This window comes from Erythrolamprus reginae, chromosome 1 (genome assembly GCF_031021105.1).
Source record: "Erythrolamprus reginae isolate rEryReg1 chromosome 1, rEryReg1.hap1, whole genome shotgun sequence".
NCBI lineage: Eukaryota > Metazoa > Chordata > Lepidosauria > Squamata > Dipsadidae > Erythrolamprus > Erythrolamprus reginae.
The window spans coordinates 298047548-298060603 of NC_091950.1; the positions used below are offsets into that span (position 1 = coordinate 298047548).

A 13056-nucleotide genomic window follows, 5' to 3' on the forward strand; every position below is an offset into this window, starting at 1 on the left:
CGGTGGTGGCAATTGTCCCAGCAGAACAGGGAAAGACCAGCTCACAAACCAGCGGCTTAAGTGAGATACAAGGCACCCGCCCCAACGGGAGATACCCTCAAAGGTTTACCCCGGAAAGCTGCTCTCTCCAACTGATGGAAGTGGTCACTCCAGGGGCCGGAGCAATCACGCTGACTCACTAGCAGCTCTGGGCTAGCAGGCTAGCAGAGCAGCTGAAGCTGCTGGAATCCTCAATCTTCATCTGCTTGTTATTTTAATTTCCTTTACCAATCTTCAAAAGAAATAGTAGAGGCTGGCAAAGAATGCCAGAAAGTTGTTTGTGTTTGACTTCAATCTGCTGTAGATGAGTAAAAACACATCTCCTTGGCTCAACTAAGTCGTAAAAAACTGGACGACTCAGCCGAGCAGAGGGGGCATGACCAGGGAATTGTTACAACTCAGTCTCCTAGCCAACGGAAGTTAATACCTACATGTGGATGCCTCTACCAGAGCACCAGAGAATATGCTATTTGCTTTTTTTTTAAAAGCCATCATCCAAACTGTAACATGTAAATGAAGAATATATAACCAAGCTGGAAATAAACAAACAACTGTCCAGTTGAAATGAACAGAGTTTGACCTTCATCCTCTAGAACCAAACTATCTAATAATCAAACACTATGTTTACATTATCACTAAGATATATAACATCTGATATCCAGTGGCTCTAACAGCAAGGTATCTACAGCTTTAACATACCATTTGTTGAAGTAGATGTTAAAAACTCTTGAATTACATGAAATGAACTTCCACAATGTATTCCTACTGCAGGGGTAGGCAAAGTTGGCTCTTCTACCACATGTGGACTTCAACTCCCAGAATTCCTGAGCTATCATGATTGGTTCAGGAATTCTGGGAGTTGAAGTCCACAAGTCACAGAAGAGCCAACTTTGCCTACCTCTCTCCTACAGTCTTGCAACTGAAAAATAACATGATCCCATGTGTTCTTGCTAAGATTTTATCCACTTATACTCAATCTATTTCTCAACCTGTTTCTGTTACAGTCATCAACAAAACATTGAAAATAGCACAAAGGAAATACCAAAACCCTGCAAATTTAAGAAGTAAAGAAAATGGGAGCACATATATACAGTATACACACAATCATTTTTAGATAAAACCCAACATTTTAAACAGCCATATTTATTATTTCTATTTTAAAAGACATTTGTACAGCTGGAAGTAGTTTACAGGTAGTCCTCGCCAACCAAAATTTGGACTGGCAACTGTCGCTAAGCAATGTAATCATAAAGTGAAACATTTCATTATATTCTAATATATGCTGTGGTCATTAAGCAAATCAACCACAATAATTAAAGACTAACTGCAACTTGCAACTTCTTACCAGCTTCTTCATAGATTTTGCTCATTGGAAGCCCACTGTGAAGGTCACAAACAGGAATTATGTGGCCATGGGACAATGCGACCATCATAAATGTGTCCCCAATCCACAATTCCAAGACTGTGAGGATGTTGCTATGGCCACAACTTTAAAGGCTGCTCGGAAATCCCCTTTCCCAACATCATAACTTTAAATCTATATATAAAAGCAAAAACCACTCAGACCATAATCACAAAATCTCCAGAACCATAAAGCCTACAAACTTGAAATTTGCTACATATGATCCTCTTGGCTTCTAGGTGCTCACTAAGAAAGGATTTTTTGAAATGACCATCAGAGAGGGTCGTGCGTACATGCGCGGGAGTGATTAGAATGAAAAAATATCCAGGCAGCCCCAGATCATCAGTTAATGGTCGTATATTTATATAATATTTCTAAAACTATTCATTTTCCTCAGAAATTAATATTGAGCCTTAATTGTATATAAACCCATCTTTAACTGAATAATTCTGCAAGTCTCACGGTAGCTGTGTTGATTTTTCAACCATCATTACCTCTCATGCTTTTAAATATCACTGGATTGGTTTTTGCAGAATCTAAGATTTCAATGCAGCAATTCACATCGTTCATCTACAGTACAGGTAGTTCTCAAATTAATGACAGGTTGCTCAGGAACCATGAAATTACTATAGATACACCCCCCCTTCCCAAAGATCATATGACTCGATCTGAAGTCTCCCTCCCTATGGTCTCGAGACAACATTTCAGGCACTCACCAACCAGCCCACTTTTACAGTGCTCCACAGTCACATGATGGCAATCTATAATGTTTTCGCCAAAACCTAGCATTGACTTGTTTGGGGAGGAAATGCCCCATAGCAATCAATGAGTCCACTCAGTGACCTGAGTTCACTTTATAACTATAACGATTTGCTTAATGACCACCGCAAAAGAAAAGGTCATAAAATTGGGTCAGTCATGTGATGGCTCACTTTATGACCATGATAAGCAAATTCTATTACAGTTGTAAATTGTGGACTGCCTATTGTTTGTTGCAATTCACTGGAGGCGACAGACACTCAGAATTGTTCCGTTTGAAAGTTGCATTTGTTCTTATTAATCATATCACGCTTTGTAATGGTAGCAATCCAGGCCATATTGTAGATATTGGCGGCTGGCACTGATCTGTCAGACAGAATTAACTGTTGGAATGCTTAATTTAGAATTCATATAAATAGCACTTATGAACTAAAGCACAGTTCCTGCAACATTGTTCCCAAAGTACAGTATTTCCTGGAAGTAATACGATAACCTTTGATTGGCTTAACAGTTTTTGTAGAAATTGAACAATTTCATTTATTGGATTAGTTTAGGAAAACCAAAGATTTTCCTAGAACAAGTAAAACCAAATATCATAGTGGCAGTTTTTAAGAAGAAAGCACGGCAAGAAGACTTCATCATAAGTTGCCATCTCGGTATTTCCTCATGTAAAGTTATAAAAATTCTGTGCTGTCTTAGAACAAAATATAGTTTTGGTCCACTTCATGCAGTATTGCCTACTCAGCCTAAAGCAATTCTTTCAAGTTGTTAAGACACAGGTTTTCCTAACCAACTCATCCTTATTTAAGACCTTTAGAGGTAGTCCTTGACCTATCACTGTTAAGCCCAAAATGTTTGTTGCTAAGCAAAGCAATTAAATGAGTTGCACTCCATTTTTCTAACTTTTCCCATAAGCAACTCACTTCAGCTGTTAAGTGTTAAGTTGTTAACTCCAGTTGTTAAGTGAATTATGTGGTGCTAAAATGAAACAGGTTTCCCGTATTAACTTGGCTTGTTGGAAATAAGTTGGGAAGGCTACAAATGGCATGTCCCAGGTCAGTGCAAATGTCACAAATACACGCCAGTTGTCACATGCTCCAATTTCTATCACAAGACAGACCGTGGTGATGCTACAATGGTCATAAGTGTGAAAAATGATCATAAGTCACTTTTTTAAAGATCTGTTACAACTTAGAACAGACACTAAAATAAACATAACTATTGAGGAATAAAAGTTGAAGAATACCTGTATATGGGTGCCCCTCTTTTAACCAACTCAGGGTGGCTCTCAATCAAAAGTTAAAACAGCATATTAAAACTAAAAATTAAATGTGTTAAAAACAAGAACTTGGTGCCAAATTAAACTTCTGATGTGTAGTCACTTTTTCTTATCTCAACACTTGGAACTAAAGCCAGGTCTTCAGTGCTTTTCAGAAAGCTAAGAGAGCAGAGACCTGTTCCATAGAGCAGGGGCTACCACACAAAGTTGCCATAAGATAGAAGTATGCCCATCCTATCTGATGTAGTAGTGTAGCAGCATAGGTAGATGTCCTTAGGGCAGTGATGGTGAATTTGTGATGTGCATGTCAAAGGTGACATGCCACACGTCAACACTTAACAGCTTTACAAACCAGTGACTAGCATCTTGAATTGCACCTGGAAAGGAACTGGAAGAAAAGGAACAGTTCACATTTCAAAGTATTACATGGGCAAATCTAGGGACCCCATTATTGTATGCACTGCTGCATTCTAGACCAATTGAAGTTTCCAAGTGGCCTTCAAGGGCAGCCCCATGTAGAGCTCATTGCAGTAATGCAAACAGAAGGTGACCAAGGCATGAGTCACTCTGAGCCAGGCCTCCTGGTCGAAGAAAGGGTGCAATTGGAGCAGTAGATGAATCTGTGCAAAGCCCCCTTCCCCCAAGCACAGTCATCATTGCTCAAGGCTCCCCAAACTGCACATCAGCTCAGTCCAAGGAACTGCCACTCTGTCCAGAGTCAAAGATGATCCTATCTCAGCTGATATAGTATTAACCACCAGACATATCTTAAATACACACATTAATCTTCTTTATCCACTCACATACAGAGATAAGATATATTCCAAATTCTTTCTAACTTCAGGAAACAATAAGCACACCAGTCAACAGATTTGGCTTATGCTACCATCTTTAACTTTCCTAGAAATGTGTGACTAGAAAGGATCAGGGATCAATGCCAGCCATGTTTGCTTCATATCAAACTTCCAATAAAGATCTAAAATCATGTTTACGTTATGATTATTTAAGGAACTGTACAACTCTCCATGATTGCATATGGCATGTTAAAATATTTGTTGTTTAAAGGGATAATCTAAAGCTTTGGTCTTTAGGAGGTGAAGGACAGAACAAGTTATCAAGTTACTGACATATTTAAGAAGCAGTCTGTAATGATTCAGGTGTAGGGCCTTATCTGTTATAATTTCTTTGAAGGCATAAGTTCTCCATACCAAGAGAGTGTTGACATACTCTTTTAAAACCAAATAGCCTTGAAATTATCTCTTCATGATCATGGAGATAAGATGAATGTGAAGTATCCACAACAGAATACATTCTCTTGATTAGTCTTTAACTTACAAAAATGCAGGCAGCCAAGCAGAGAAATGCAATTAAAAGGAGATTTTATTTATTTATTTATTTATTATTTGGATTTGTATGCCGCCCCTCTCCGAAGACTCGGGGCGGCTCACAACAAGTGTAAAACAAATCATAAATAATTCAATTAATTAAAATATTTAAAGATTTAAAAAACCCCATATACTAACAGACACACACACAGGCATACCATGTATAAATTAAATGTGCCCAGGGGGAGATGTTTAGTTCCCCCATGCCTGACGGCAAAGGTGGGTTTTGAGGAGTTTACGGAAGGCAGGAAGAGTAGGGGCAGTTCTGATCTCCGGGGGGAGTTGGTTCCAGAGAGTCGGTGCCGCCACAGAGAAGGCTCTCCCCCTGGGGCCCGCCAACCGACATTGTTTAGTTGACGGGACCCGGAGGAGGCCCACTCTGTGGGACCTAATCGGTCGCTGGGATTCGTGCGGCAGAAGGCGGTCTCGGAGATATTCTGGTCCGATGCCATGAAGGGCTTTAAAGGTCATAACCAACACTTTGAATTGTGACCGGAAACTGATCGGCAGCCAATGCAGACTGCGGAGTGATGGTGAAACATGGGCATACCTGGGTAAGCCCATGACTGCTCTCGCAGCTGCATTCTGCACGATCTGAAGTTTCCGAACACTTTTCAAAGGTAGCCCCATGTAGAGAGCATTACAGTAGTTGAACCTCGAGGTGATGAGGGCATGAGTGACTGTTAGCAATGAGTCCCGGTCCAGATAGGGCCGCAACTGGTGCACCAGGCGAACCTGGGCAAACGCCCCCCTCGCCACAGCTGAGAGATGGTTTTCTAATGTGAGCTGTGGATCGAGGAGGACGCCCAAGTTGCAGACCCTCTCTGAGGGGGTCAGTAATTCCCCCCTCCCAGAGTAATGGACGGACAGATGGGATTGTCCTTGGGAGGCAGAACCCACAGCCACTCCGTCTTATCCGGGTTGAGTTTGAGTCTGTTGACACCCATCCAGGCCCCAACAGCCTCCAGGCACCGGCACATCACTTCCACCGCTTCGTTGACTGGGCATGGGGTGGAGATGTAAAGCTGGGTATCATCGGCATATTGATGATACCTCACCCCATGTCCTTGGATGATCTCACCCAGCGGTTTCATGTAGATGTTAAATAGCATTAGGACAACATACATCCTTAACAAAGTCAGGCCAGGCTTCCTTTTCTGGTATAAAAGGAACTATGGACACACTAGAGTGAAGTGAAAAAACAAATCTAAGTTTCTGCATTCAGAGACAAATTTTGTATGTTATGACGTCAGATAGTCAAACAACAGACAAACCACTATAAAACTTTCCTTATAGGCATTCAGGGAACATTTTACTGGACATTTTTCTTTAAAAAAAAATTTCTTGTCAAATGACTAGGAAATTTATATTCTTTTTTTAATATAAGGATGAGAAATGTGCCTGGTAATTTTCCAATGGTGCTGAAGGCTCTGAAAAGCTGAGAACCCAAGGAAAAACAGGAAAAAGGAAGCCAAGGGGGCTTTCTGCTTTTCTAATGGAAAATTAGAAAGATTTTAGAATACAGTGGAACCCCGACATAAGAGCTGCTCGACTTAAGAGCTACTCGAGATAAGAGCTGGGAGAGGAGAGACATTTTTTTATTTTATTTTATTTATTACTTGGATTTGTATGCCGCCCCTCTCCGCGATACGAGCCGAGAAGAGCCGGGCTGGCTTACTTTCCTTCCTTCCCGCGCTGATGCAGAGCCACTCAAACAAAGCGTCGCGCCCCTCTGATGCTTTCGGCGGCTTCCGAAGCGACGCTGGGCTCTTTTGCTGCCAAAAGCGTCAGGGGGGCATGACGCTTTGTTCGAGTGGCTCTGCATCAGCGCGGGAAGGAAGGAAAGTAAGCCAGCCCGGCTCTTCTCGGCTCGTATCCCGGCACTTGGTGAGTGGAGAGGCGGTCGCCTCCCCTGCCGCCCCACTCTGGGGGTCCTTGGCTTCTGCTGGGGGTGGGGGGATCCGAACGCTGTTTTGAATTTCACATTCCAAGTGGCCCAAACGCCAAAGGCGAACTTCCGCACCTCAGGAGTTAGCTCGCAAACGGCGCGGCTGTTTTAAAACATCGCTGCCGGCCTGGGGGGGAGAGGGAAAGGGGGGAGAGGGGGGAGAGAAAGAGAGAGGGAGAGAGAGAAAGAGAGAGGGAAAGGGGGGGAGAGGGGGGAGAGAAAGAGAGAGGGATAGAAAGAGAGAGAGAGTGAGAGATGCTCAGTGAGCCTTTCTTTGAAGTTGCCTTTCTTTCTTTCTTTCTTTCTTTCTCTCTCTCTTTCTTTTTCTCTCTTGCTCTCTTGCTCTTTCATTCTTTTTTCTTTCTCTTTCTTTCTTTCTCTTTCTTTCTTTCTTTCTTTCTCTTTCTTTCTCTCCTTCCTTCCCTCCTTCCATTTCTTTCATTCTCCCTCTCTATTTTTATTTCTCTTTCATTTTCTTTCTTTCTCTCTTGCTTGCTTTCTTTCTTGCTCTTTTTCTTTCTCTCTTTTACCTTCCCTTCCTCTATTTCTTGCTTTCCTTTTCCTTCCTCCCTTCTTTCCTCCCTCTACAGGATTGGGTGGCAGTGAAGTTACTCTCCCCTTTCATAAGTTTCCTTGCTTCCTTCCTCTGTTCCTGTCCCTTCACCCTTTCTTTCTTCCTTCCTTTCTTTCTTTCCTTCCTTCCTTTCCTCCCTCCATTTCTTGCTTTCCTTTTCCTTCCTCCCTTCTTTCCTCCCTCTACAGGATTGGGTGGCAGTGAAGTTGAATAAATAACTACAGTTTAATGAATAAAAATAAAAGTTTGCCATGTTGATTGTTTTGGGTAAAAAGAGGAAGGGAAGGGAAGCTCTCAGCTTATCATCTTATTAATAAGTAAAGTTACATTTATTCTTGCAATGTCTTTTTGCATAATTTAGACTAACTTTGTGAGTTTTTTGAGGGCTGGAACCAATTAAAATTATTTACATTAATTCCTATGGGGAAAAGTCGTTCGAGATAAGAGCTGCTCGACTTAAGAGCGCAGGTCCGGAACGAATTAAACTCGTATCTCGAGGTACCACTGTATACTGAAAAGCTCCGTATATTTTGTTTTTTGAATGAGAAAAATGTTTTATTCAGTGAAGTGAAAGATAAAGATTACTGAAACACTGCCACGAAATAACAATACTATATTAAAGATTAGATGTTTTTACTGTTTAATAAACATAGTTTATTAAACAGTAACACTCTTTAATGTTGTCTGCATTAACCTTTTTAGTATCATATTCCCCCACCCTACCCCCAATTAAGACCCTGTCTTATATTTTTTTGAACCCTGAAATAAATGCTTGGCCTTCTTGCCATGCACTCAAAAATCCAATTGGGCTTATTATCAGGGGATGTCTTATTTTGGGGAAAACAGGGTATAAAGATATATTCTTGTAACATGTACTAATACTTGCAATTCCACTTTTAGAAAATTGTATTTGAAATCATTTAGAATTGTACCCTCTTTCCAAGTATCGTATATACACACATCTTAATACAGGGTATATTTGAGAATGTTACATATCAATAGGAGTACAAGTTACAATGTAGACATGTAAATTTGTGATATATTTTTTTTCTTGGAGAACAAATTCAAAATTCCCGGAAAGATAATCTGCCACAGAGAGTAACTTGAGCACAGAAGTACTCAAGAAAGGGTGTGAACCACACAGAAGTAGGAGAAATCTTTTTATGCCAGATCAGCACATGGCTATAGTGCAGACAAATGCAAAAGCCAAAGCAAACTACACTTTGGCCAGAAGAGATAACAAACACCAAACTATTTGTTTATTTTGTTTTTTAATTCATTTCATTTGTATTTATTTGTTTGTTTATTTATTTATGTCCATTTGTATGCCGTCCTACTCCCTAAGGACTTTGGGCGGCTCACAACAATGTCAAGCATTTGAAAAGTTTACCAATTAACCAGGATCTTGACCTAGCTTTGAAGAATCCTGCTCCATGTTTATTATTATTTTATTTTATTTATTTATTTTGTCCAATACACAATAGACATTGAAGAGAACAGACAAGTAGTAGTAATATATATAAAGAAAAGGATAGAAGAAAATATATAAAAATAGGGGAGAAGATATATGAAAGGAAGAAAAAATGTATGAGATAAAGGAGAGACAATTCGACAGGGGACTGAAGGCACACTAGTGCACTTATGTACGCCCCTTGCTGACCTCTTAGGAACCTGGAGAGGTCAATCGTGGATAGTCTAAGGGAAAAATGTTGGGGGTTAGGGGTTGTCACTACTGAGTCCGGTAATGAGTTCCATGTTTCGACAACTCAATTGCTAAAGTCATATTTTTTACAGTCACATTTGGAGCAGTTAATATTAAGTTTGAATCTGTTGCATGCTCATGTGGGTTTTTTTTTAATCCATTCTGTAAGATATGGATAGAGTAGGCACCGAGTTAAAAGCTGCTGGACAAGCAGGATCCCAAGACTGTGATACTTCGAGCACATTAAACCGTGTGCATTAAACAAGGAATCTCCTCTTAAGACTCAAAAAATGTATACGCCGCCCAGAGTCCTTTGGGAGTTGGGTGGCATATAATAGAATAGGATAGAATTATTTTATTGGCCAAGTGTGATTGGACACACAAGGAATTTGTCTTTGGTACCTATGCTCTCGGTATAGAAATTAAATTAAATTAAATTAAAAATAAAACAATAAATAAATAAAATAAAATAAAGCAGGCCAGGATGTTGATAATGGAGAGCAATCCATTGGGACCTAGATGCGGAGACATCTTGCCTACAAACCTTGGCTGAAAGTTGCTGGGGCTGCCATAAAAATCACTCCTAGCTTTCTTTCTTGTGGGGAGGCAGAAAGGAGGACAGGTGAGAAATGAGAAATAGCAGAGAGGAAGGCGAACCCCTTTAGTAAGAATCTTCCCTCAGGAAAGGCCTGTGTACTAATGACAGTACAAGGAGGGGAAGATTGAATAAGGGGGCCCTGCACCCCCTTGCAACCTCGAATCGATACCCCCAAAGCCAGACGTCAGTGTGTCCCCTCACCTTCTCTCTCCAGCCCTCGGGGGCAGCAGCCTCACTGAGATCTCTCACCTTGACTCTGACCTCGTAGGTGGTAAAGCGCCCCCGCCCCACCCCCACCGTCTGGGGGTTGCTGACGTCAATCTCCAGGAAGTTGCTCGGGGGCCCGTAAGCGTCGTTGAGGTTCTGCGGCTTCGTTATGAGGCGCCGGGTGTCCGCCACGGTGTCAGCCATCGCTCTCGCCCTCCGCCGCCTTTCTGCCTCCGTCCAGTCGGGCGTAGCGGAGCCGCGCCGAGACAAGCCGCCGCCGCAAGAGAGACCAGGGCGGGGTCCAGGGCCGAGGGAAAGGGAACGGAGGTCGCTCGGCCGCCGGAACGCAACCGCCCGCCCCCGCCCGCCTCCTTATTTACGGGCGACCTGCCGTCGCGACGCCCCCGCGACACGCTCTGGCCCAGCCGCCGCCCGCGCGCGGCTGGTGGGGTGGTGGTGGTTGGTAGAAGCCCGGCGCGTACGCAAAGCATCTTGGGACTTGTAGTTTTCCCTTTTGTCCGGGAAAGACCCCCTGAATGATGAGGTCCGAAGTGCTCTCTACTCCTGGCCGAGGAAAGTCAAAAGAGCAGAAGAGAAACCGACTCGGAAGGCGAAGGGTGCTCATCTAGAATAGAATAGGAATATAGAATAAGAATATAGAATACACTGCTCAAAATCATAAAGGGAACACTCAAAGAACACATCCTAGACCGGAATGAATGAAATCTTCTCATTGAATACTTTGTTCTGTACAAAGTTGAATGTGCTGAGAACATGTGAAACTGATTGTCAATCAGTGTTGCTTCCTAAGTAGACAGTTTGGTTTCACAGAAGTTTGATATACTTGGAGTTATATTGTGTTGCTTAAGTGTTCCCTTTATTTTTTTGAGCAGTATACAATAGAACAGAGTAGAATAGAAATACAGTATAGAATAGAATAGAAATATAGGAGGGTTGCCCAGAAAGGAATGCACATTTTTTTTCTCAGCCTACAGTAATGGTACGAATGCGAAACTTTAGATATACATTATTTGAGTTGTCAGGAGTGTGTGTGAAAATTTTGGGTTTCTTCAGACAGATAGCGTAGCTACAGCAGTTTCAAAATGGTGTCTGTAAGTGATTTACGTTACAAGCAGCATGTTGCCATTGAATTTCTCACTGTGGAGAAGGAAACTGTTGGGAACATTCACAAACGTTTGTGTACAGTTTATGGAGAATCTGCAGTCGACGGAAATATCTGCAGTCACTGGGCACGGACGGTGAGGCCATTAGAAGATGGTTCAGCAGAGCTCCAAGGTTTTGTGACCAGAACAAAGAGTGGTACTGACAGGGCATACACGCCCTTGTGTCTTGCTGGAGGACGGCCATAGAACGGGATGGAGAGTACGTGGGAAAATAGGGAGTGTAGAAGAAACATCATTCTTTCTTGTGTGTAAGTTTCATTATAAATAATTGTTGAAGGAAAAAAATGTGGTGCATTACTTTCTGGGTGACCCTTATAGAAAAGAGTAGAATAGAACAGGAATATAGAATAGAATAGAATAGGAATATAGAATCACATAGAGTAGAATAAAATAGGAATACAGAATAGAATAGGAATATAGAATCGAATAGGAACATAGAATAAAGAGAATAGTAGGAATATAGAATAAAGTAGAATAGAATAGGAATATAGAAAAGAATAGAAATATAGAATAGAGTAGAAGAGAATAGAATAGGATGGGATAGGATAGGAATACTGTATAGCATAGAATCCAATTCTTTATTGGCCAAGTGTGACTTGGAAATGCGCCGCAGGGAGAAGCGAGGGAGGTGGGCTACCCTAATCAACTTGTCCCTAGGATGCTCTGGCTGGAACTATGCTAGGCCCGAGTTTAGAGGAGCAACCAACAGTTAAGGTCTTATCTTTTGCATATCCTCTTCCATTTCTACCGTTTCTGTTAACAGTATTTTTAAAAGGAGGTTAAAGGGAAAAACATAAGTGGTAATCTAATTCTGCTACTTATTTGGAAGATTTATATGATCATCAAAATATATAGTTCTCCTTGTGTATTTGAAATACACTAACTGTAAACAGCATTACATACAGTAAATATAGAATAATGACATATACCCAACTCTGGAGAAAAAAATAACAGATACCATCATCACCTTTATAATTGCCTGAAGCAGTTCAGAATTGTACACTTATTTGGAAGTCATGGGGTTTGCTTTTGATTCAGACATTCATCTGGATTATTTACACAATCCAATTTATGAATGAATGCAGTACTTCCTCAACAGCAAAACAGTGGCTGATTTCATGTACTATTCTAAGTTTGTGCTTTAAGATTGATATATGAATCTAGCCAATTGATTCTTACTGTGCTCTTTTACATCTGCTTTAAAAAATTTTTACAGAAAGCAACAGAAGTGTGACATATGTTGATTGCTGTTAAAATGATTCTGAGTAGCTGCCATCAAGACAATTAACTTCCATGGAACGCAATTCATCTATGACACCTCTCTTCAAAGAACGCTAAGTTCATCATGCTCATACAGTACCCTTCAGATTTTGAGGAAGGAAATTTAGTTAAGTCTTTCATCAGAATTCAGGGGGGGGAAAGGCCTGAATCAGCGTTTTTAATATACAATTTGGAGAACAGCACTTTCACAGTATCTTGAAATTGCAACTTTTGAAATATTCACTTTGAGCCTAATATGATTCCTAGAAATGAATCAGAGTTGGGCCTGACCCAGCAAAAACAAAGCATTTATATTTACTGTGGAAGAAGTGTTATAGCTTAGAACCACCATTTTAGAATGTGAGAACAAAGCCGATATTTTTATTGCCTACAACTGACACACTCAGTTTCTATCATCAGCTCTAAAGTAAAAGTAAATTTATAAAAAGCAGCAGTTGCATTCACTGAACATTTGATCAAGAATGCTGGAAGGCCAAAGGGTGTTAACTATTTGCTTTACTAGTCATAGAGATGATTCTTCTTTACACATAAATCAAGATAGAATCACCATGAGGAAACACCTTAAGAAATTAACTCAATACAAGAAAAAACTATCTTTCAAGAAACTTGGCTCATTCACAGAAAAGTGCTGATGCCTCAATGGGATCTGTCTTGATATTTCTCATATTTTAAAGGGGGACTCAGAAACTTTTATCTAA

The 13056-nt window shown here is 41.0% G+C and overlaps 1 protein-coding gene across 2 annotated transcripts in view; it reads right to left on the reverse strand.

Moving 5' to 3' along the window:
• SNX3 (sorting nexin 3) overlaps positions 1-10375 on the reverse strand; it is a 33162-nt gene extending 22787 nt beyond the window's left edge. The window contains exon 1 of one of the 2 annotated variants that reach the window (XM_070733312.1): positions 9936-10375. In XM_070733312.1, coding sequence (XP_070589413.1) covers positions 9936-10097 — 162 coding nt within the window. In that variant the 5' untranslated portion in view covers positions 10098-10375. Of the gene's footprint in view, positions 1-9887 lie in introns of both variants that reach the window. The other variant, XM_070733311.1, reaches the window with a different exon arrangement.
• Between the last annotated feature and the right edge of the window lie 2681 nt (positions 10376-13056).